General features: G+C 47.2%; 1 protein-coding gene across 6 annotated transcripts in view; it reads left to right on the plus strand.

Annotated features, from left to right (window-relative positions):
• Window positions 1-21,668, plus strand: part of FERMT2 (FERM domain containing kindlin 2) — an 80,000-nt gene extending 58,332 nt beyond the window's left edge. Inside the window, exons 5-18 of one of the 6 annotated variants that reach the window (XM_084797082.1) lie at window positions 5,034-5,066; window positions 5,374-5,599; window positions 5,890-5,992; window positions 8,384-8,491; window positions 12,251-12,385; window positions 13,259-13,308; window positions 14,457-14,581; window positions 16,100-16,206; window positions 16,327-16,548; window positions 17,937-17,960; window positions 18,474-18,494; window positions 18,997-19,121; window positions 19,350-19,491; window positions 20,434-21,668. In XM_084797082.1, the coding sequence (XP_084653208.1) occupies window positions 5,034-5,066; window positions 5,374-5,599; window positions 5,890-5,992; window positions 8,384-8,491; window positions 12,251-12,385; window positions 13,259-13,308; window positions 14,457-14,581; window positions 16,100-16,206; window positions 16,327-16,548; window positions 17,937-17,960; window positions 18,474-18,494; window positions 18,997-19,121; window positions 19,350-19,491; window positions 20,434-20,607 (1,595 nt within the window). In that variant the 3' untranslated portion in view covers window positions 20,608-21,668. The remainder of the gene's footprint in view (window positions 1-5,033; window positions 5,067-5,373; window positions 5,600-5,889; window positions 5,993-8,383; window positions 8,492-12,250; window positions 12,386-13,258; window positions 13,309-14,456; window positions 14,582-16,099; window positions 16,207-16,326; window positions 16,549-17,936; window positions 17,961-18,473; window positions 18,495-18,996; window positions 19,122-19,349; window positions 19,492-20,433) is intronic. The other 5 variants (XM_084797083.1, XM_084797084.1, XM_084797085.1 and 2 more) reach the window with 5 other exon arrangements.
• The last annotated feature ends 2,481 nt before the right edge of the window (window positions 21,669-24,149 follow it).

Consider the following 24,149-nt stretch of genomic DNA (forward strand, 5'->3'; position numbering starts at 1 on the left):
ACACCCCGCTGCCTACAGGCCTGCACCACCACACCTGTGGTGGCCCTCACACCTCGCTGCCTGCAGGCCTGTGCCACCATCACACCTGTGGTGGCCCTCACACCTCGCTGCCTGCAGGCCTGTGCCACCACCACACCTGTGGTGGCCCTCACACCTCGCTGCCTGCGCCGCCACCACACCTGATAGGGGTTTTTCCTGGGGTGGGGGAGATGAAGGTTTCACTCTTGCTGGGAACTCAGGATCTTCCCCTTCTCTGCCTAGTTTCTGGCTAGTTCCTTTTCACTCAGACTGCAGTTGCTATTTATTTCTGTCTTTCCTCAGTTCTTCTCTCAGGCCTGGTTTTCCGGCAGCTCTGAGTGTCCTAAGGATACTACTGGACAGCTATGCAAGGGATCTTTTTCTTTTCTTTCTTTCTTTCTTTTTTTTTTTTTTTTACTTGGAAATTTGATTTTCTGTTTGTGGGTGTTTTGCATGTGTGCATGTTTGTGCGTGCCATGTGTGTGCAGTACTCAGAGAGGCTGGAAGAGGGTGTCAAGCCCCTAGAATTGGAGTTAGAGACGGTTGTGAGCTGCCGTGTGGATGCCGGGAATCTGCCTGGGTCTTCTGGAAGAGCATTCTTACCCACTGAGCCATCTCCAGCCCCTTCATACCTTTTAAAGAATGGACCCAGGGTTGTATTGAAAGACGGCTGCTGCCAGAGGCCGCATTCCTTGAGTAACTTAACTTCCTGGACGTGCAATGCTAGTGTTTCCGTCTCACCCAGGCCTGACTAATAGGCAGCACGAGGGACCCAGGCTGAGTCAGCTGCCTGTAGCCAGGCCGCCAGTAAAGGTAGCTAAGGTCTGTCAGGTCTGTCCTTCACGAGACTGAAGCTCTGACCATCGAGCCACATGCCCCTACCCACTTTCCGAGGACACAAAGACCCTTAATTCTAGCAAAGTTTCAGTGTCCAAAGGCCACAATCCAGCTTTTGCTGGTTTCTGCCCCCAACTTTGATTATTAAAGAAAAAGAAATAAATTTCAATTCCGCAAGGAATCTTTCTGCTGTATGCTGTGTGTGCGGTGATCGAGCAGTGTGAGGTCATCCACACTAGAAGCCACAACATGGAAGGTCTTGTCAGTCTCGGGCACTAGAGTCTGGGAAGCTGAGTGAGCTCAGGAGCCCAGAAACCAATGGTGCCTCTCAGCGTGCAGAGGAATCTGTGACCCAGAAATGAGTAGGAATAGCTTCCAGGTCTGAGAAGCACAGGAAAACTATGTGTGTGGATGCGAGCGGAGTCGAAGCGTTGGGCGATCTAGTGGCTTCTTATCTAGGCTGCCCCTCCTCCCCCCCCTCCCGCTCCCTGAGTTGTGATAGTGACCGTGGAAGGAGGCCGCCTGTGCCCACACACAACTCGCTTTCACTGACTCCCGGGCTTTGGGCTGTCATGGTTGGGTTAATGGCTAATCCCTTTTAGAAGATTCCCTGGTTTGGTAGAGGAATGGGCGGCACACACGGCATCCCCGAGGCAGCCCGCAGGCTCCTCCCCTCGTAGCTCTCTGATTTGCAGTGGCTAGCATGTGGTTTTTATGGAGACTATGTGTGTGTATAACCTGTGTGTCAGATTCCACTCTGCCTGACCGACAGATGTACACACATACACTATAAATTGTAACAGCTACATCGCCCTGCTTGGTGTGACTTCACCATGTTGCCAGAGATGGCTTCTGGACAGATGAACTCTGGGCAGCCTTCCCGCATTGGGAGCCCAGTCTGGGACCAGCAGCTGTGCACTAACTACCACACCAGACCCAAAGCAGCTTTTCAAGCTAAGAACACTTTCTGTAGTGTAGTCACTGATTTTCTAAAAACCCAATGGCTGAATTTATTATACAAGTGGAAATTATCTCATTAAAAACTTTTCTTGGCTGGGTATGGTGGCACACGCCTTTAATCCCAGCACTCGGGAGGCAGAGGCAGGTGGATCGCTGTGAGTTCAAGGCCAGCCAGCCTGGTCTACAAAGTGAGTCCTGAACAGCCTAGGCTACACAGAGAAACTCTGTCTCATAAATAAATAAATAAATAAACAAATAAACAAACAAACATAAAAACTTTTCTTGAAAAAATTTCAGGAATGTATCTAGGAAAGGAAAAAAATCTAGGTTCTACATTAATACAGAATATAATAAATATTCTATTTCACTTTATTAGGAAAAGTATTTGTATAGGAAGCAGGTTTTTTCCTAATTGTATATTTACTACTTTAAGTATCAAAATATTCTCTAAAGTATCAAAACCTGTTCTTTAAAGAACAAAAGAATATATATGTGTGCGTATGTATATTAAAGGTTAAATTTTTCCTCAATTTATTTTGCCAACTAAAATGGGAAGATAGATAGATAGATAGCGTTTCCTTCAAGCAGTAATATATTCTAATGAACCTTATATTTTGTTACAGAAATACACTGAATATAATTTCACTCTAATAAACTCAAATAATACAGAAAATATGCTAAGCTAATGCTGAAAGTTGCTTTTAAACTTTGGGTCCCTTGGAACTGCTGTCCCAGGCAGTTAAGAGCTTCCTGACTGACATGGGTGCTGGGAACTGAGCGCTTCAGCCCCCAAATCAGCCATTTCTTGACAACCACATTGTAACACTTTGTAATACAAGGTGACGGTACTGTGTGTGTGTGTGTGTGTGTGTGTGTGTGTGTGTGTGTGTGTGTGTGTGTGTGTGTCAAGGTGCAAAGCTGGCTAGCCTGAGACTTGCTGTGGAGCCCCCAAACTCAGTTCCCCCTACCCCCATTCCTCACCCCCCACCCCAACCAGGATTTTGATGCTTTTTCTGCAGCAGAGAAGAGAGTTCTTCCAAGTCCTTTTAAAGGCTCTCAGAAGTTTCCATATGCAGAAAAGGTTTCTCTACCTGTGTCCTATAGACGCAGGAAGCTGCTGGAGCTCACATTTCCTCCCATCAGTAGTATATGAACATGCCCCGTCCCTCACTCTGCCCAGCGTTGTGCATTGTACATCTTTCTGCATTCTTACACTGTACGTCTCTCTACATTGTTTCTGCATTCTTACACTGTACGTCTCTCTACATTGTTTCTGCATTCTTACACTGTACGTCTCTCTACATTGTTACCATTTTGACAACAAATAGTATCTCATTTCCTTGATAAACACTGTGATGGTAGAACATTTCCTGTTTTAACTGTCAGTGCCTCTTAGTCTACTGGTCTTCACATGCCTAGACTGTCGCCTCTTATTTATAACTTGGTCTTTAGTGATATTACCCTTACATCAGCCCGTCTCACCTGCACATTTGCTTTTGGCCCTTCTACTGTGTCTTAATACAGCCGTCCTCCCAGGAGCCACGGGAGGCCTTCACTGTCTGTAGAGGACTGTGCGTGGCAGCTAGAATACGGTGCTGTTTGGACCACTTCTACGTAGTTTTTAAGTTATCTTTCCATATTTTGTTGCTGACTAAATCTGCTACTTCATCTTACTCTGCATTTGATTTCTGCCTGAAATAGATAGAAAACAGGCAAGTAGGAAAACAAGCTAGCTGAGTTAGCCTTTGAGCTGGGCCTGAAGGAATTTAAACTATGTGTGCCTTCTGACCCAGCGGTGCAACCAGAATTGGGAAATAAGCACAAAACTGTTGACTGAAGCTTCGCTTGCCAGGGCACCAAGGTCCTGAGCAATCAGACACAGAGGAGTTGGGAATGGTGTGAGCTGTACTGGGTGCAGGCACCCGAGACGGCTGGTTCCTGGCATGGCTCTGCAGTTTGCCAGCTCTTGACCGTGACCAAGTCCTTTAGCCTCAATGCCTCAGCTTATTCTCCAGGGTGAAAACAGATTTGTGGGACACCAAATAATAACAATCCTGTAGTATCCATCAGACAAATAGGACTGTGATATGTAAAATACAGACTGCAGTGAAGCCGCCTGGGTGGACGCTGTTAAACATATTTTCTGTATTGGAAGCGCCATGAAGAATAGTCAATTTTAACTTTACTCAGTTCTAAGTAATTTAAGTACATCGTACTAAGGCGGGGGGAAGGTCAATATTCTGACATTCTTGGTGAAAGGCTTATTCAACAGTTCTTTTAAATAAACAAGCTTCTGCCTAGAAGCTAGTAGTTCCCTGGCCTGCATTTCTGTGGACTCCCTCAGCAGAACCAATCTCGGACCAGGTTTGGGGGGCGGGTAGTGATCCCCAGCTTTCGTAAGTGTGAGCACCGTTACCCAGAAGCGTCATGATTTTAAGTTTGAAAATGACTTTCCTAGCGAACTGTGCCTCAGGCTGTGTCCCAGTGTCTGCTCTAAAGGCCGGAGCAGAGTTCAGACCTCAGATCCACAGGTTGTTTGATAACAACACAAGGCACGGGTCGCTGTGGATGGCCGACAAGACCCGCTCACGTTCAGTGAAAGTCCTTCCGCGTGGCTTCTTCACGGCGTGGGGCTGGGAGGGAAGAGGAGTCCTAAGCACGTCTTCAGTTAGGTAGCTGCGCGGAGAGTGGTAGCCACTCTTCTTTTCCCATCCGGTAACAATGTCATAGCAATTCCACATTTGTGACTACAGCAAGAGAATGAGTCAAGAGGATCCATCACTGTAAGTTTGAGACCAGCCTGGACCAAGATCAAACAAACCAACCAACCAGGACAGGACCAGTTGTACCACAGGATGGTGCTTCTGTTGACGTGTTTGTTTTATCTATGTAGCCTCTACTGTGCCTGTCACCAACAGGCCTGAGGTCAGTGAGGTGGCGCCTTGACTCTCCCAGTTGAGCTGTACATAGACACGTCACGCTGTGGCGCCTTGACTCTGGTAGGCCATCTGTACGTACACAAGTCACGCTGCTCTTGGTTAAAGCGCAGTGTCGCTTCCCGTTGGACAAGAGGTTGTATTTATGTTGGCACTCCCAAGGTTTGGATGCGTTTCCTCACGGTTCTCTCTTCCTGTTTCCCCGCTGCCTTTTCATTCTCTCGTCTTCTGCTGTTGCCTTCTTCCCTTTGCCTTCTGAACGCTGTCTTTCCTTTCCTGTAGGCACCGATGTTCTTCACATTGGCCCTCTGAAAGGTGAGCCTCACCGCAGTCACACACAGTGTCGGCCTGCGCGCTTCAGCCGTAGCCCCACTTCCTAGTTCCCTCAAGTGGCTTTTTCCTCAGAGTTTCCGCCAACTTAATTACACTGTCACGCTTTGGTACTGTGTGTTCTGGTGTGCGAGCGGAGTTCTTCCGTGTTTTGAGGCAGGTAAATAACGCACAGAGACGCTTTCCTTCCAGATTTAAGCTTGTGGCTCAGTGTGCTTCCTGCCGTGGTGTGTGTCGCTGCCGCGCTAAGGTTCTGGCCAGCTCCTCACAGCCTCCTCTTCTCGCTCACCAGGAAGCATATACTCAAGCCCGGGGCTTTACAGCAAGACGATGACGCCCACGTACGATGCTCACGATGGGAGCCCCTTGTCACCAACTTCTGCCTGGTTTGGCGACAGTGCCCTGTCAGAAGGCAACCCTGGGATACTTGCTGTCAGTCAGCCAGTAACATCACCAGAAATACTGGCAAAAATGTTCAAGCCTCAAGCTCTTCTTGATAAAGCAAAAACCAACCAAGGGTAAGTTTTGGGTTGTTTGGGTTGGTGTTGGTTTTGTTTGGTTTTGAGACAGGGCATCTCTGTGTAGCCCTGGCTGACCTGGAAATCTCTGTGGAGACCAAGCTGGCCTTGAACTCACAGAGATCCACTGCCTCTGCCTTCCGAGTTCTAGGATTAGTCTTAAAAAGGCACTTGGCAGCAGGCCCGGCCGGGTGGGAGTGCAGGCGCCCCGGGCGGGGGTGGGGCGGGGGTGGGGCGGGGCGGGCTGGCTGTGCTCTCCACGATTCTCAGTGCGTGTCCACTTTGTGCAGGTGGCTTGACTCCTCCAGGTCCCTCATGGAACAAGACGTGAAGGAGAACGAGGCGCTGCTGCTCCGCTTCAAGTACTACAGCTTTTTTGATTTGAATCCAAAGGTACCGAGGACTTACAGGATCTTTTCGGCCTCTATTCCTCTTCTCATATTGAGTGTTAAGAGACTGTAGCTAGTTTTGAACAACACTCAAAACCCAGCCCTTTAGGCAAAGGTGTTTGTGTTCTGAATAAATCTGGTGTTTTCCTAGGTTGGAAAACATGTTTAAACTTTTTCTTCTCTCTTTTGTTAAGTAATTATATTTTCTTTGATGTGTGTTTCAAAGGTTCTGATTATTAAAAAAAAAAAAAAAGATTACCTCCTGCAACTATATTGTAAGGTAAAGAATAATTTTCTGGGGCTGGAGAGATAGCTCGGTGGTTAGAAGTACTGCTCTTCCAGAGTTCCCAGCTCCCACATGGCAGCTCACAGTAACTCTTGGTCCAGAGAGTCTAACATCTTTACACGGACATACATGCAGGCAAGGCACCAGTATGATTGGTTGGTTGGTAGGTAGGTAGATACATAGATCACTCTATGTGGGGTTTTTTGTTGTTGTTGTTGTTTGTGTTTTTTGTTTTTGTTTTTGTTTTTTTGTTGGTTTTTTTTTTGTTTTTGTTTGTTTGTTTGTTTTTTTGCTTTCTATGTAGCCCTGGGTATCCTGGAACTCTCTGTTCTCTATGTAGACTGTATCTGTTTTTCAATAATCTCAGGTGACCCCCGTGAAAGGGTCATTTGATACACACACCAGAGTTGTGACCACAGGTTGAGAACTCTAATCTAGTGTCTTTCATTATTTGCTCATGTAATCCTTTACATCACACATATAAAGCAGACTATTTGTAATAGGACTATAAAAGGCATATTTCCTGGCCCCATTGTATCTACTTTAAATTGTAGGTTGGGAGTGGAATGTTTGATTAACATTTCACAAGTATTACTTTTTGCTGATATAATTAAGTGGACGGTCTAATAACATAGATAAACATACTTTCCAAACATATCAGCTTTGGATACTTAAAATAGCTCCTCCTTCTAAGGATCTACCTCTTTTAGGGCTTCTCTTCCATGAGCAAGGTATTTCCCAAAATAATTAATTTGTTATCACTGGGTTTTATTGTAGCAAGTCAAAAACAACATTGTTAAAAAATAACCTCTAGTCAGGGAATTGTGGCGCAGGCCTTTAATCCCAGCACTGGGAGGCAGAAGTAGGCTGATCGCTGTGAGTTCATGGCCAACCTGGTCTACAAAGTGAGTTCAGGACAGCCAGGACTCTGTGTAACAGAGAAAACCTGTCTTGAAAAACAAAACAAAACAAAAAAAGCGTTCTATTTGTACCTTGTTTGAATTTTTTTCCTGGGCTGGCTTCAAACTTGTGAGTCCCTTAGACTCTGGGTGCTAATTACAAGTACTCGGTTTTGTAGGGTTTGTTTGTTTTTGAGACAAGATCTTGCTGTGCAGTCTGGGATGGCCCAGAAATCAAGGATCATCCTGCCTTGGCCTTACACTTGCCAGGATAACAGTCGTATGCCCACACCCCGCCATGTGCCAGGATAACAGGCGTGTGCCCACACCCCACTTCAGGTTGGATTCCTTACAGTGAAACTGTAGCACACAGTTGCTACGTGACCCCCTTTTGTTCCTTGGAAAATTAGATGTATCTATAGTCATATATAACACTAATAGATATCTTCCTTTTTTAGAATTAATTATTTTGATAATGAAAGATTAAAAAAACTATTACATTCACTTTGCCATGCTTTAAAAGTGAGTATTTAGGGGGCTGGAGAGATGGCTCAGAGGTTAAGAGCACTGGCTGCTCTTCCAAAGGTCCTGAGTTCAATTCCCAGCAACCACATGGTGGCTCACAACCACCTATAATGAGATCTGGTGCCCTCTTCTGGCCTGCAGGCACACATGTGGGCAGAATAAAAGTATTTAGCTGGGTGTGGTGGCGTGTGCCTTTAATGGCAACAACCAGGAGGCAGAGGCAGGAGTTCTCTGAGTTCAGGGTTAGTCTGTCTAGATAGCAAGCCGTCCAAGGCTACATAATGAGACCCTTGTGTCTGAAACGTGGGGAAGCGGTGGCGGAGAGGCGGGTCACGGTTGGGAGAACTTGCAGAGCACGGGGCTCACTCTCAGCCCTCACATGTCAGCTCACCACTGCCTATAACCCAACAGGCACCAGGCGCGCAGCTAGTGTACACACATACCCAGAGTAGAACGCCCACGGAATGCTTTTTTAAAAGATGTACTGTTTTAAAATTTAGATGGATGTGATTGTAGGTGGCCACAGAGGCCAGAGCTGTCTGAACCCCCTGGAGCTGGAATCACGGGAAAACTCCGTCTCACACGGAGGCTGGAGCTGAGCTCTGAACTGCTGAGCCGCCTGGCATCGGGAACGTCCTGCTGTTGAAGGCCCCGTGTTACAGACCATGTCCCCTTTGTTCTGCAGTATGACGCCATCAGAATCAATCAGCTGTACGAGCAGGCCAAATGGGCTCTTCTCCTGGAAGAGATTGAATGCACGGAAGAAGAGATGATGATGTTCGCAGCCTTGCAGGTAGACGGAAGAACCCATTGATTCTGCTGGGGGGGGGAGGAGAGGGGTGTGGTAATTGCCTGAGCGTGTGATAGTGTTTTGTTTGTTTGTTTGCTATGTAGGAAGTAGCACTTTTTTGGGTTGGCAAGATGGCTCAACAGGTAGGTGCTTGTTACCAAGGGCGCCAACCCAAGTTTGATATTCAGGGTCCTGCTTGGTGGAAGGAGGGAACCAGCTCCCAAGTTGTCCTCTGAGGTTGGACATAGTGGCACTTCTCATCCCAGGGCCCAGGAGGCAGAGGCAGGGGGCTTCTGTGAGTCTCTCTGTAGCCCTGGCTGGCCTTTAATTCACAGATCGAGCCTGCCTCTGCCCTCCAAGTGCTGGGGCTAAAGGTGTGTGCTACCACTGCCCTTGTCTGTTTGTTTGCTTGCTCGCTTGCTTGTTTTTGTTTGTTTGTTTCTTTGTTTTCGAGGTTGTCCTTTCACCTCCATGTGCAAAACTGTGTGGTACATGCGTGCAGACACAATAAGTGAATGAAAAATTTAAACATTGAAAGTGGACACTTAGGAAAGTAAAACAAACATGATTTTTGTTTTGCTTTAAAATATTTAAGAATCAATGATACTTTTGGTTATTTTCCTGAACCTTGTGGGGGAATTGCTCTTTTCCCTCTCTATATATACTAACTTGAAGTTAGCTCAGTTTTCTCTTGGAAATAGAATACTAACAATATTAAATTGATGATGAGGCACATTTCACCCTGGCTGTGTCAGAAGTAATGATTTTTAAGTAATAAGAGTTCAAGAGACTAGGATAAACATAATTTTTAAAAATATTAATAATCAAATGAAAGCTAATATTACTTTAAGCTAGTATTTTTCCAAATGTAAGCCTTGGATACCACATGCTTCCAAATTATAGTGGTATTTATTAAAAAATTAATAATCTACTCCCATTACTGATTCACCCTCTAGCGAAATGGCTTTAGACAAATCGGAGTTCTTAGAAGCAGTGAGGTCCTTTGTCACCAGATTGATTCTCTTTGCTTTCAGTATGTCTGAGTGGGGCTTTGGCAAGTGTCCCTGCCTTGGGATGGGATGCTAGTCCTCCCTAAGGTCCCAGGGCAATTGATATTCTTTAAATAGAAGTGAGAGAGGCAAGACTGACCTCAGTTAAGAAGCTCTCTCACTGTAAAGATTTTACTTCTTTTCTCAGAACACAAAAAATGCTCTCAGCCTTCTAAATGTACCAAGGCTCCAGGAAGTTCACAGTGACAACCCGGAGTCTCTGTTGAAGGCAGCAGAGCGTAAAGCACATTTTTTTTTTGCCAACGGATGAATTCATCATTTGTTTAGAGAGATGAAGAATCTTAAAGTTTCTGGAGAATTTCCTGAGCTAAGTCTGGACAGTTCGTTGGTCGTCTCTCACTTCAGTGACACTTTAAATTTATCTTTTGCACTTTGGATACAGACTCACCTCTGGTAGAGGTTCTGCCAAAAACAAGCATAAGACATCTGTTAATGGCTGTAGATTTTACTGTATGGCATTGGTCTTGTATAGTTCTGTTGTTGTTTTACTATTGTGCTAGAGTTTATGCCCAAAGCCTTCGCAAGCATTCTGCCGCTGACAAACAGCACAGCAGAATCTAGTTAGAGTGTAGTCACGGTAGGTGAAGGGCCTCAAAGCACAGCCCTCTTGGACCATCTTAGAATCCAGGTATGATGGAGTTTTGGAGTACAAATCCAAAAGACTGACATGCAGGCTCTTCCCCATTGAGACCGTGCTCAGTAGAACTCGCGTTTCTGCTAATGTTTCACCATTGAAAACACAGCATAAAGAAAGTATGGTGAGGAGCCTATAGCCCACACCCTGAGTTGTTCTGCCCTTGGGGCACCCAGATCCTCTGTAAAATAAGCTTACTCCAGCAAGAAGAAAAGAAAATTCAGGATAAACTGTAGACTAAAAAGTTACAAAGTTAATAAGATAGTTTTTGAAACCTTTAGATACATGCATGAATTGTAGTTGCCTCCAGAGGCAAAGTTAACTCTGTGGTCTGCTCTCAGCCAGGACTCCTCCAGGGGACTCTGAAGGGCTTTTGTGTCCAAGACAGCCAGAGTGCTTTGTAAAAATGCAGACTTCAGGCTAAGCCACAGTGGTTGAGTTGGGCTCTCTGGGTATCTGCATTTTAAACACATGATTCTCAACATCTGAGGCCATGCCTCACAGTTTCTGCAGACCTCGTATAACCAGAAAGTTTGTCCCTGAGTCCTGGAATACAGGCCACTGGCTTCGGCCCACGCACTGAATGTCCTCACAGACTTCATCAGGCAAATCGGTTCTTCACACGTTCAGAGCTGCTTACGCTTTGACTTGCAGCTACACCAGATGCTGTTGATCTGTGTAAAATCTCAAGCTTGACATCAAAACTTAACAGACTTAGTATTCTGAGCCACTGAGTGTATTTAGAATCCACTATATTACATCTTAGAAAATTCTAAACTGGCAACTGTTCCTAGCTAGCTAGAAGGGCGCCTCTCTGCACCACACACTGTCTGATCACACATGGAAACAGTTTCCTATTCTTAGGTAGCTGAGACTGTGGAGCTAGCTTCCGCCCTCTCCTGGGGCTATAATGGCGGTGCCTTTATCTGGAGTGATTGGGGTTGTAGGGCAGTGAGCGTGGGTTTCTCCAGTGATGTAAGGCAAGTGGGTTAGTTCACCCCCCAGAAGACGTCGTGCATGGCCTGGACCTTCACAGGACGTGCATATGTACAAGGCCCTGTTCCGGGCCCTGGAAACCAAGCAGCCAACAACAGAGGCACCCCAGACTCTGCTCATGCAAATGCAGTGTGGAGGTGTGTCGGGTCCTGCCCGCTGGAAAATCGAATCAGGGTTCACCTGAAAGAGGGAGTGGGGATTGAAAGTGGGGTACAGAGACGTGAGAAATAACGAATCAAGTCAGGACATTTCTGATCAAGATTCACTTTAATGTCGACTAGCAGGAACATATATAGGGCAAAGTCAATAGGATCTATTCTTATCTCACTCACCCTAGCCCCCGGGCAAGAATACAATAGCCTAAATCGCTCCCTGTAGAATTTCCTAGTTCTCTGAGCTGTTCCTTGTAAGAACTTCCTAGATCCTCTGGGTGGTTCCAAGTTGAGACTTCTCTACTTCTTTGAAAGGTAAATAGTCTAAGGATAGCCTAGGACGCAAGACCTCATGAGGTAAAGGTCAGCAACTCGAAGGTCACAGCATACAGCCTAAGCACAGGATTTCTGACATGGCAGAATTTAGCACGGCTTCCCACAGAACTGCAAATCCCCTTTGCACCAAGGAGGCATTTGTGTGCGCGTGGGTTCAGTGTTGGAGAGCAGGGCGGCCGCACTGAGCCCAGCTGCCGGAGCCCGTGCCCTTTCTCCTCCCGGGTCCAGGGCGCTTTGCTGACTTTTACATGTATGGGTATTCCATCTGCAGTTCTGTCTGTGCACATGTGCATGCAGCATCCATGGAGATGAGAGGAGGTGCTGGATCCCTCGGACCCACAGTGACAGTTGTGAGCTGCCATGTAGGGTGCTGGAAACCAAGCCTGGGTCCTCTGAGAGCAGCAAGTGCTTTTAGCCCCTGAGCCTTCCTCTCTCCAGCCCTCTTGCCCTGACACTTTATTTTTGCAAATCAGATGATTAAAAAAAAAAAATACAATATAGAGTCAAGTAGTAATTTCATCTTAAAGTTGTGCAATTAAACAGCCATTTCAACAACATGTTATTGTGGTTTCAGTATCATATCAATAAGCTGTCAATCATGACATCAGAAAATCATTTAAACAACAGTGACAAAGAAGTTGACGAAGTTGATGCTGCCCTTTCTGACCTGGAGATCACCTTGGAAGGAGGGAGAACAACAACCATTCTGGTAGGGTGGATCTAGCCGAGGCTTGCCTCTGTGTGGGGTGGATCTAGCCGAGGCTTGCCTCTGTATGGGGTGGATCTAGCCGAGGCTTGCCTCTGGTGGGGTGGATCTAGCCGAGGCTTGCCTCTGGTGGGGTTTCCCATTGCCAGATGAGGTACCTGGAAGTTAGTCATAGAGTGCCAGGAAGTTTCAGAGAGGTTTTCTGTGGTGGGAGGAGCAACCCCTGTCTCTCCCTTTCCCCCCCCACCCCCCACTAGTTCTGCAAATGATAGGAAGGCATTTCTACAGGGGAAAGCATAATCATATCACAGAAAGCCGGGCGTGGCGGCGCACGCCTTTATGATCTTAGCACTCAGGAGGCAGAGGCAGGTGGATCTGTGAGTTTGAGGCCAGCCTGGTCTGTAAAGTGAGGTCAGGTCAGCCAGGGCTAAACAGAGAAACCCTGTCTTGAAACAAACAAAAAGATTCATATGGTAGTCTGCTTACTTGGAGGTATAGGTCTCACAATAACTTATTTTTGGTTTTTCAAGACAGGGTTTGTCTGTGCAGCCCGTTGTCCTGGACTCGTCTTGTAGACCAACTCAAACTTACAAATATCCATCTGGCTCTGCCTCCCGAGTGCTGGGATTAGGGGCATGCACCACCACGCACAGCAATACTGCTTACTTTTAAAGCTAATTAATGACTTATCGCTGAAAAACACATTCTGCTCACTGCCGTTGCGTTTTTACTCTCTCCCTGTGTTGCCGCAACCGTTCAGCTGTGTTTAGAAGCAGCAGCCAGGTCTTGGGGTTGTACAAGTTGCCATTTTGTTCAAATGTCTGTTAGCGTTCTGTGATACCATGTAACCTGAGTGTATCTTTTAACTCTCCCTAGGGTGACATCACTTCAATTCCAGAACTTGCTGACTATATTAAAGTTTTCAAGTGAGTACAAAAGTGGGAGGAATTTCAAATATCAGTAAGAACTATCAGTTGTACAGTCATGTTCATAGTATTTTAAAGCCTGCAGTAAGTTTGTCAAATTTATTTGTAAAATAAATCTGTAAGATTTACCAGTTAGATAAATACTTGAAATTAAAATAATCATGTTCATTACATTAAAACCACAGCAATCGTTGCTTTACTTGATCGTAAAATCATCAGGGCTGATTGTATCATATAGTTGGAGATAGCGCCTGGCCCCAGTGGGTCCACACGGTGCCCTGTGACTGCCGGTGTTAGCTCCCCACTCAGCGCTCCAGACCCCTTAGGCTCATGTGCTCCTGGACCCTCTCCTCTAAGCTGCCAGTGAATCTGTCTAGACTTGAAGCAGTCCACCTTTAATCTTCAAAATTGACAGCTGAGCAGCAAGGCAGATGGGAAACAAAGATGTGGAGCTTCCTGCTGTGTGCTGGGTGAAACCATTGCGTATAATCCCATAGCTCGCAGCAGGCAACACGTCTAAGACAAGGGCAAAGTTCAGACCGTCAGCCAGGCAGTGGTGGCACACACCTTTAATCCTAGCACTCAGGAGGCAGAGGCAGGCGGATCGCTGTGAGTTTGAAGCCAGCCTGGTCTACAAAGGGAGTCCAGGCCACCCAGGGATACACAGAGAAACGCTGTCTCGAAAAAAAAAAAAAAAAAAAAGAGTTCAGAACTTCACTGTTTCTACCCTCCTCCTCCTTCCACACTTTATCCTCACTGTGTCATCTTCTGTGTGCAGCATTGAGGTGGCACATCCTCGTCATGCTGTGTACATATGACCCAGAGGCCTCAGCGGCCGCAGTCCTGCAGCCACCCCGGCACCTGCAGGTTATTGGTGCACAGGGCCCTTTCCAGGTGGACAGCCTTAAGTGAGAAGTATGGGGCCGGGGGCTCTCCAGCTCTCGCTGTGTGGGATCCTCTGGAGTAGACTGACAAGGATGGGGCACTCACCCGCAATCTGGACCAGGAAAGACTGGCCAAAGCAAGATGATGTCAGTCAGCCCTGCGAACTTGGCCTCAGGTTTTTCAACACTTGAGAAAGCTGCTAAAACGTAGCCCTGACAGAGTTACTTCAAAGTGGTATTGTCTCAATTCTGTTTGTCATATAGGCCCAAAAAGCTGACCTTAAAAGGGTACAAGCAGTACTGGTGCACTTTCAAAGACACATCCATCTCCTGCTATAAGAGCCGAGAGGAGTCCAGTGGCACACCCGCACACCAGATGAACCTCAGAGGTAGGGAGTCACCACGGCTGCGTTCCCGCTCTTTCCCTCGGTCACTGGCATCCTGCTTGTTCTTCACCTGTGATCACAGGCTGGCCCTGGTCAGCTTAGCCTGTTTCCCTGGCCGTAGCCTCTTTAGGGATACAGCCCCGGTTTCCTCCCTCACCCAGATGTTATGTTGTTTATTGTTGTTGTTGTTTTTCAAGACAGGGTTTCTCTGTGTAGCCTTGGCTGCTCTGGACTCGCTGTGTAGACCAGGCTGGCCTCGAACTCACAGAGATCTGCCTGTCTCTGCCTCCCTGAGAGCTGAGATTAAAGGCATGCACCACTGCCACCCAGCCATCCACTTTTTAAAACATATTTTGCTCTCCCCGAGCTCCTGAGGGAAGCCGGGATGTCTCTGTCTCAGTCTTCTTCCTGAGCACCTGTGGGCTTGCAGCTGCAGCCTGAGCCACCCTTGCTGAGGGCTCAGCTTTATTTTTTTTAAGCTTTATTAAAGCTTAATCTCATTTTTAAGTGCGCCTGTGTGTGTACAGGTATCTGAGGAGTCGAGGAGAGGGTGTCAGAGATGGAATGAGAGGCAGTTGAGAGTTAGGAACTGAACTCCTGTCCTTTTGAGTTCTTAACTGCTGAGCCATGTCCCCTCCAGCCCCTAGCTGTATCTTTTATTCCCTTGGGGCTGTGGACGGAGTTAGGTGTCTCCATTTGTCATTTTGGTGGTCTCTGCTTCTTCACTTCTTTGTCCTGATGGATGCACTGGCTCAGGGGGAAGAGGTGGTGGAGGTTGCCTGTGATTATTGTGCCGTGAGGGTGTGGATGTCATGGTGTACATGGGGTCTCACTCAAGGCGTAGAGAGGGAGCCTGGGAGAGCTCACTTTTCCCCCTGAATGCCAAATTAAATCAAGCCTGGGAGGCCTGTGGAGCAAAGGCAGGCGCTGGAGAAACTCCCCTGCAGGGTCCGCTGGGCAGAGAGGGGATAAGGAGATTGGAGAGCGGACCAAGGGGATCCGTGCTACAGGTACTGGTGTGGGAAACGCAAGCACTTGCTGTGGTTGGCTCCCTGGTTTCAGGTCTTTTTTTTTTTTTTTAAGGACTAATTACAGAGTTATGAACTCTAAGTCACCTTGCACATACTCACACATTTGTTTTAATTGCACCACACAACTTCTTTGGAAAGTTCTACAAAAGGACTTAAAGGTGACTCTAGGTAATGGTGTTCCTGGAAAGAACAGAGGACTTCCTAAAGTGCCCTTTGCCTTTAATAACATTTACTCAGGGGTGGAGATGCCTCTTGGATTCTAGAGAAGCCATTTGGATTATTATTTCTCATGAAGGTACGTAATTTTGAACCGTTGCGTCTAGTGTGTCACGTTTGAGTGCTAAAGCTGTGTCAGGTCACCGTCCACTAAATAGAGCTGTTCTTAAAATGTTGTGTCAGAATTCAACATATTAAGACCCCACAAAAGGAGGCACTTATATTGGCTCAGGATTTCCTCTATGCACTTCTATAATTAAATTTATTATTACAGGATGTGAAGTTACCCCAGATGTAAACATTTCAGGCCAGAAATTCAACATAAAACTCCTAATTCCGGTCGCAGAAGGCATGAACGAAATCTGGCTTCGTTGTGATAATGTAAGTTTTCCAGTTAAGCATAAGCCTCGCCGTTCTGACTCCCGATTCCCGTGAGTTGGCCAGCTGTCCCTGGGTCCCGAGCTCCCGGTGGCTTCTTCCCTCAGCGTTTCTCTTCCACAGGAGAAGCAGTACGCACACTGGATGGCAGCCTGCAGACTAGCCTCCAAGGGCAAGACCATGGCGGACAGCTCCTACAACCTAGAAGTCCAGAACATTCTTTCCTTCCTGAAGATGCAGCATATGAACCCAGACCCCCAGCTGATCCCCGAGCAGATCACAACCGACATCAATCCCGAGTGTCTGGTGTCGCCTCGCTGCCTAAAGAAGTATAAGAACAAGCAGGTAGTCCTCCGTCGAGCTCGCCCGCTGGGTTTGTCGTTTTGTGCACGCACTTTACGTGCCCCTATGAAATGAGGCCAGCTTTGGAAGAATGTAAAAGAGGAAATGGGGGTCCGGGCTGGGGGGTGGTGCATAGGTCACCTCCAACTACCTGTTAGATCATCTGTGAAGCTGATCGATGTGTCCTGGGACGCCGTGCTGCCTGCCTGTCTGCCCTACCCAGCCCAAGGGAGTCACTCTTAAAGGTCCGATTCTTTTGTCCCCTGTGGAAACAGGACAGAAAAGCACAGTCAGCCCTTCCCAGATGCTTTTCTCTTGAGTGGTGGAGGGAGTTTGTCCTCCATCGCTGTCTTACCATTAATAGACCATAACAGACTCTTACCCGGTTACAAAGCTTGATGGATTTTAACTTATAAATCCACTGCCTTTGTACACTCTCTTTAGAATTCCTGTCCTGGAAATTAATACCATAAAAGGCTTGCTATTCAGGAAAGTGGCTCTTTGATACATCCTGAAAGGTCCTTTGCAGGGGAATTTTGACTTGGGAGCCCCCAGGATTCTCTCCCCTGAACAGCACCGCCATAAAAGGAGAGGTTCAGATCAGGCGGGGGATCAGAGAAGACCTCTAAAATAAACAAATCATTTTTATCGAGTTTCGTTTTTATCTTTCAGGAATAATTTAAAAACATTCAAGTCCAGACAGAACATTTCCTTCCTTGATTTTAAACACAGCTTTATTAAACAAGTCTGAAACAGTTGGGCTTTCCTCGGGAATGGCCTGTCCATGCTGTGCGGCTCAGAGGCCGTGTCAGGGACGGGCATGTTGTTCATGCCCGCGTCATAGGCAGTGGGAGTGAGTGGTCAGGAATGGCGAAAGTGCTGCCCTGTGGAGCCCTGCGGAATGCAGACAAGTAGGGAAAGGGAGGAGGCGCTGACTCTTCCTACTCACCGAAGATCTGAACGCATTTGCCTTCAGATCTCAAACCTTAGCGCTTTGATTACTTCCAGATCAGGTGCCAGGCACCTGTCTTTGAGTTGTAGACAAATGTGACATCAAAATGCAATGTAAAATCCTCAGTTCTGACTCCGGAGACAAGAAAGCAGTGTGTGGGCCTGTGGTTGAGCGCCGTTCTGGGGCCTTGGCCTCACTGAGTACAACAGACACTTCTTTCTCAAGTGGCCTCTGAGGCTGGTTCCCTCTGCATTGCTGCCCTGGTCCCTATTGAGTGCTCATAGGCCCAAGGCTCCCTGCAGTGACGCTTGCCAGGGCGCGGGACCCATCAGCATAGCTTCATGTTTAATCTGTTTCAATCCCCCCAAATTATACACATGCTAGCTAAACTTAGCAGCGCCCAGGGACCTGTACGGCAACCTTTTGTTTCTCCTTCCAGGAAAAAGGATGCAAAAAGCAGATGGTAATTGAAGGGCCTGCTGCCTCTTTGTGCAAACAAAGGCACAGTGTAGCCCTGAGCTCATGTGCAACCTTAGCTCCCTTCTGAAAGGGAGTGCATGCACCCTGCCATCTGACTAAATCTGAGAACGCTGTGATGGCTTTGGATTAGTCATTCCTTATTTTCCTACTAAAATAATTAGCTTTACCCTCACTGTGAGAACTAACACAGGGGAGGAAGAGGGATTTGCCCCTTCCTGATTCCTTCTCCGAGCTTCCACCTTTAGTCTGAGTGCAGTGTATTCCAAATGGACAGTACCCGCTGCTTCCTCGGCTCCGTTCTCACCCTTGTGCTGGCTTTCATTTCCTCCTGCGTGGCCTTTGTTCTGCATGGTTTTCTGCTGGAACTTTGAGTTGCAGGTACCACAGTCTTTTCTTTGCTTCATTGCTGTTTTTCTGATCGCCTTTTCTTTTTCTTTCTTTCTTTTTTTTTTTTTCTTTCTGCTTCCTTTTTCTCTCCTCGCATTGCCATCTACAGCCAGGCTATATAAGAGATTTGGTAAGTTTTCCATATTTACAAAAAGAAATTAAACATTGCAGAGCCATAATCCATAGCCACTCCTACTCCATCCTGTTAGCCCTGCCATGGGAGAATTCATCCTAAAGTAAATATAAGTAAATTACTTCAGTTGTTTGCCATAGATACACGGATGAGACTGTTTGTGTTTGGGTCTCTGGACTGGAACCCTAGCATATTGTTGCTGAACTGGAACCGGCTTCTGTGTATCCACTGGAATGTGTTACTTTGTCGTCACTCGCCAGTATCTGCTCCTCCGCCCTGGCAGCCAGACTCTAGAATCCCAGCAATGCTTCTTGTGTGATAAAGTAACATTGTCGCTTTTATTGGCATTCCCAAATGAAGCTTTAGATAGTTTTTAATTCCAGTTTTTTTTTTTTAAACTGGGCACATAATAAAATGTTTGCTTTTTTTTTTTAAATCTCAATTCTATCACAAAATATATGGTGTCTAATTATTTAATAAAACATTTAATCGTGTTTAGATAACAGCAAGAATCTTGGAGGCCCATCAGAACGTAGCCCAAATGAGTCTGATTGAAGCCAAGATGAGATTCATTCAAGCTTGGCAGTCCCTGCCCGAGTTCGGCATCACACACTTCATCGCGAGGTCAGTGTGCTGCCGTGTCCACGCGTGTTCAGCTTGTCCACTTCGTTTACTTGGCAGGCCTGCCTGGCCACACTAACCGGAAAGAACAGTACCCTAGGCTCCCAGTTCTCACTAACAACTCACAGTGGCTGACTTTCTATCTCGGCTTATAAGATGACAGGTAGTTCAGTCGCTCTTGAGAGTTAGAGAAAAACCCCTTCGCCCATTCTGAGCGTCTCCCCTTGACAGATTTCAGGGCGGCAAGAGAGAGGAACTTATTGGAATCGCATACAACAGATTGATCCGGATGGATGCCAGCACGGGGGACGCCATCAAGACATGGCGGTTCAGCAACATGAAACAGTGGAACGTCAACTGGGAGATCAAAATGGTGAGCTAGCGCTCACGGCGCCCAAACAGTCCTCTCCATCCGTACAAACAGCCGCGGCTGGAGCTTGCAGAGTGCCCACCTGGCATGCCTGAGCCCTGTTGTATAGCACAGCCGTCACCTCGGCGTTTGGGGAGGAGCAGAAATGCAAGGCATTAAGAGACCAGCCTGGGTCACAGAAGACTGTCTAAAGATAAATAGTGAAAAATAATCTTTAGGATTAAAGTGTAGACCAGGCGGTGGGCTGCTCACTTCTTACTCACCCTTAACCAAGAAGTGGTAAGCTCATCTTCCTGCAGTAGCTAACTCCCTTCTCATAACAACACTCGGGGTTTGTTTATGTCTAGGCTGCTTTGGATCGGGCACGATTCTAGATTAGAGAGGAGTACGAATGCTGCCTGCATGCACTTCACAAGTGGGACACTCCTGCTTGGGAGCCTATGCTCAGATTATTGTCTGTGCCCACACACTTAGTGACTGGCTCAGCATTTACAACAGTTGTTGGGGGTCTCTAAACCCTGGCGCATGCACCACTGTGTGGCTTGGGACCCTTTTCTCTCATCGTATAAAACCACCTTAGCAGCAGGCTGGTTGGTTTGGCATGGAATGGATTCATCGTGTATCCCTTGCTATCAGAAAAACTCATCTTTCTGAAATATTTAAGCCTGATACCTAAAGGCTAAAGCAAATGTTAAATAAAACACAGGAAGTAAGTTTTTGTCCTAAGACCTGAACAGAGACGCTCTCATTAATTGTATCAGCAGAGACCACTTGGGACCTTTATGACTTAAGCCCCTTGAGAACTTGCAGAGTAAAGAGCGGGGCGGGGCGGGGCGGGGCGGGCTGATACGCTTTCCTTACCATTCAGACCTGCGGGTATTACTGCTCTGCTGTCCCTGGAGACGCCTCCTGGGCACACTCACGGGTCTTTTGTCTTTGACCCAGGTCACTGTGGAGTTTGCAGATGAGGTCCGGCTGTCCTTCATCTGTACTGAAGTAGACTGCAAGGTGGTCCATGAGTTCATCGGCGGCTACATCTTCCTCTCCACTCGTGCAAAAGACCAAAATGAGAGTTTAGATGAGGAGATGTTTTACAAGCTCACCAGTGGCTGGGTGTGAGCAGGGGGCCTGGGCGAAGGAGCCCCGCAGCCATCACCATACTTAACGTCAAAGCTATTGTTTTCTATATGCTGCTTAATAAAGTGAGCTTGAAATTTACCATTTTATCCTGAAAAACGTCTTGCCTTACCAGACCGGTTAGTATGTGCACTAACAAGCCCGGTTATTAATCTGCTGCCTGCCTTGATACAGTACGTGGCCTGTGGAGTACCACACGTTCCTTAGGACCACGAACTGAAAGCTGAAGTAGTGGGTGAACCAGGAAACAGCTCAACAAGCCATCTACTACCAAGTTACCCAGGGTGACCGTAACCTCTACGGAGTCTGTTTTATCATGTATAATGCATGTGTTTAATGTATGTTTAATTCGATGCCCTTTTAAAATACCTTACTTCTGGTAGCCAGTTAACCTCTTCTCCCATAAAGTCAGGTCTGCAGTGGATGCTCGGTATTCGATGATGTCATTGACCTTGAAGGAAACACTGTTAACCTGTTGTGCTTGGGTGGGTTTTGTCCTTGGTTAAGCATGTTGTACGTTGTTGTGTGTTTACTTCTACACCAAACTGTATTACAACACTTAGTATTCACCAGCATATTCACTATCTGCCTAAAAATATGCAACCTTTGTGTTACAATATGAAGTAAAGATCTATGAAGTATGCGTTTTTGTGTAACTAATGTACAAACACAAATTTTATAAAATTGTACAGTTTTTTTTAAACTATTCACAACTAGGAAATGGCTTAAATGTAGCGTCCTTGCATTAATTAAATGCTTTTAAAGTATGTAATTAATATGCAGTTTCAGTGTCTGCTAAATGAAGAGTGACTTCATGAAGGTCGTGACTTGCCATGATGCCCTTAACTCTACAGCCTGGGCTGGCTGTGTTCTAGTCTGCTGCGCTGTTCCATCTGCCATTGGTGCTAGTTAGGCAGTCCCTAGCTCACGCGCCCGGGAGGGCGCCAGGGAGAGCTGGACTTACCAGGATTGTGCAGTGATCCGTGATTTAAAGACTGTATAAATGCATTTTATTTTAAATAAAAGCAAAACCTTTTATTTAACGTTCTTTGTGTACTTCCGATCTCTCCAGTCTCCCCACACTTTAGGTTGTTAGGCTGTGTCCCAGGCGAAGGGCTCTGGTCTCTAAGGGACGCCCTTTGTTCAGTTAGACCCCAAACTTGCCTTGTGCACCTTCCCAGCTACACAGCCCTCATCACAGTGGTGGCCATCACCTCCGTCGGCCTGTGCATGTGCCTGTGTACATGGCTCTGCTCTGGTACCTCTTCTTGGCTTCCTCCCCTCTATCCCTCACAACTTAGCAGGCCTATTCCAGAATATAGGCAGCCAGCCTGGTCTACAGGGTCACTGTGAGTTTAAGGCCAGCCTGGTCTACAAAGTGAGTCCAGGACAGCCATGGCTGCAACAGAGAAACCCTGTCTGGAAATAAATAGAAATAAGATATTTCTATGTCACTAAAAGTCTTAAAATAAACTTGTGCTTAGGCTGCACACGAGTCCGTCCCTGTGTCACCACTTGGGCAGAGTGCCCATGTCCACTGCCCGCTGCTGGTTGTGCAGTGAATCCTGGTGCAGCACGTCCCTCGGTGCTCCGGCTCTCCTGACTGTGACCTATGGAACAAAAGCTCAAGTCCCCACCAGTCTCCTCCAGGTGCTCTAAAGTAGGGGATCTCCCAGGTGCCCCTTCATTCTTAAGGAGTCTAGGCAGCCACAGTGTCTAGAGCAGCGGGTCTCAGCCTTCCTAAAGCTGGGTCCCTTCAGTACAGTCCTGATGCTGTGGTGACCCCTCCAGCCATAAAATTACTTTGTTGCTACTTCACAACTGATTTTGCTACTGTCCTGGATCATCATGTAAATTATATTTTCCCATGGTCTTGGGTGAGCCCCTATGAAAGGGTCGCTTGACACATACATCTCCCCCCCTCCCCCGCTAGAGTCGGGACCCCTGGGTTGATATCAGCGACTGCAGATGGTCACCCCATTGCTGTACTATTCCCCAGCCCTGCACCTCGTCTTCACCTGCCCCTGTCTGTGTCTGCCTTTAGAAACTTTATAGTTTGTATCTATTCGTCCATAAAGACTTCTCCAAGTTTCCTCAGAGCCAAGCGTGCTCTTGGCATTCTGAGCTGCCCGCTGTATTTAATGGATTCCAAGGCAGAGCTAGATGGGACCCAGGGTCCCATCCCTCTGTCCAGTCGTGTGGAAAGCAAGCCTTTGTGAGCCCCAGAGAGGCCTGGGTGCAGCAGCCTCTACCAAGAAAGGCACTTGGCTAGGACACTGGCTAGCAACCCCACCCTCCCTGAAACCTGCATTTGAGTTTCTGTTCCGTGATTCACAAGGGGATGGGACCAGGATACTAGCCAAACGCCCTTCCAAATCTTAGTTTTGTTTTGTTTCGAGGCAGCGTCTCTCGGTGTAGCCTTTGCTGTCCTGGACTCGCTTTGTAGACTAGGCTGGCCTCGAACTCACAGCGATCCGCCTGCCTCTGCTTTCCGAATGCTGGGATTAAAGGCATATGCCACCACCGCCCCGGCCAAACCTTGTTATTCTCAAACAGGCTAGTGGCCGGTTAGAAGCTCCTGCCGAAACATTGTCAACTCTGCACAGACGTTTTTCTTCGCAACCTTGAAAGACGGTTGCCCTTCTTGACTCACCAGTGTCTCGCATGCAAAAGGCAAAGGTTTTAAAGTTGGTAGTGATGAGGGAGGGGCCCAGCCTGGGTTCCTGGCCCTTAGCTGAACGGTGTCGCGCAAGTTACACTAGCAATGGCAAACCCAACAGCAAAACATGCTTTTCAACTTCTTTTGCACTGTATCTGTTTCCAAGTCACTTCAAACATGGGACCATCCTTAGCACGAGTGTGCTTTCTGTCCCCTCGCTTCATGTCACCGCCTGTCGGGACTTCCTGTCTGGAGTGCATGGCCCTGCACTATCTCCACTTACACTGGCTCCATTTTTTGCCACATCCTGCAGCCACTGTACCACTGTCTTTGTCATGTAGCCGCAGGACAGAGGCAAGGGTGAGTTGACCTGCTGCGTGGGTGTAGACCCACCAGGCTGGCATGATAGGAACTGGTCCAGTTTCTACCCTGCAGAGCCACCCTCTGTGAGGAAGCCATGCCTTCCCGGGAGCTCTGAGCAGTCCAGCCAATCAACGGAGGCCTATCTGAATGGATTTGGTTTGGCAGCTCAAGAATCAGGGGAGACGGGGGAGAAAACTAAACAGGAAATGGGAAATCAGGGTAAGGGCCGTGAGATTCTCAGTGCACTGCAGAGCCGCCCAGAACCGGAAACAGCAGCCCGCTTATCTAGTGACCTTATTTCCCAGCGTGCAAATTCCTCTGCTGTGTTTAAACAGGATGGTGCTTCCCAGGGGATAAGCACATCTATGTCACGTGCCCCTTCCTCTCTGGAGTCTTCTGTTGCTTGTGCTTAGGTTACTAAAAATTACAAGCACTTTAAAATAATTTGAGACCATTATTTCATGAAATCTAATTACAGTCTCCTGTGGCTTCACTGGTCAGA

Source organism: Acomys minous (genome assembly GCF_964271855.1).
Source record: "Acomys minous genome assembly, chromosome: 9".
Lineage (NCBI taxonomy): Eukaryota > Metazoa > Chordata > Mammalia > Rodentia > Muridae > Acomys > Acomys minous.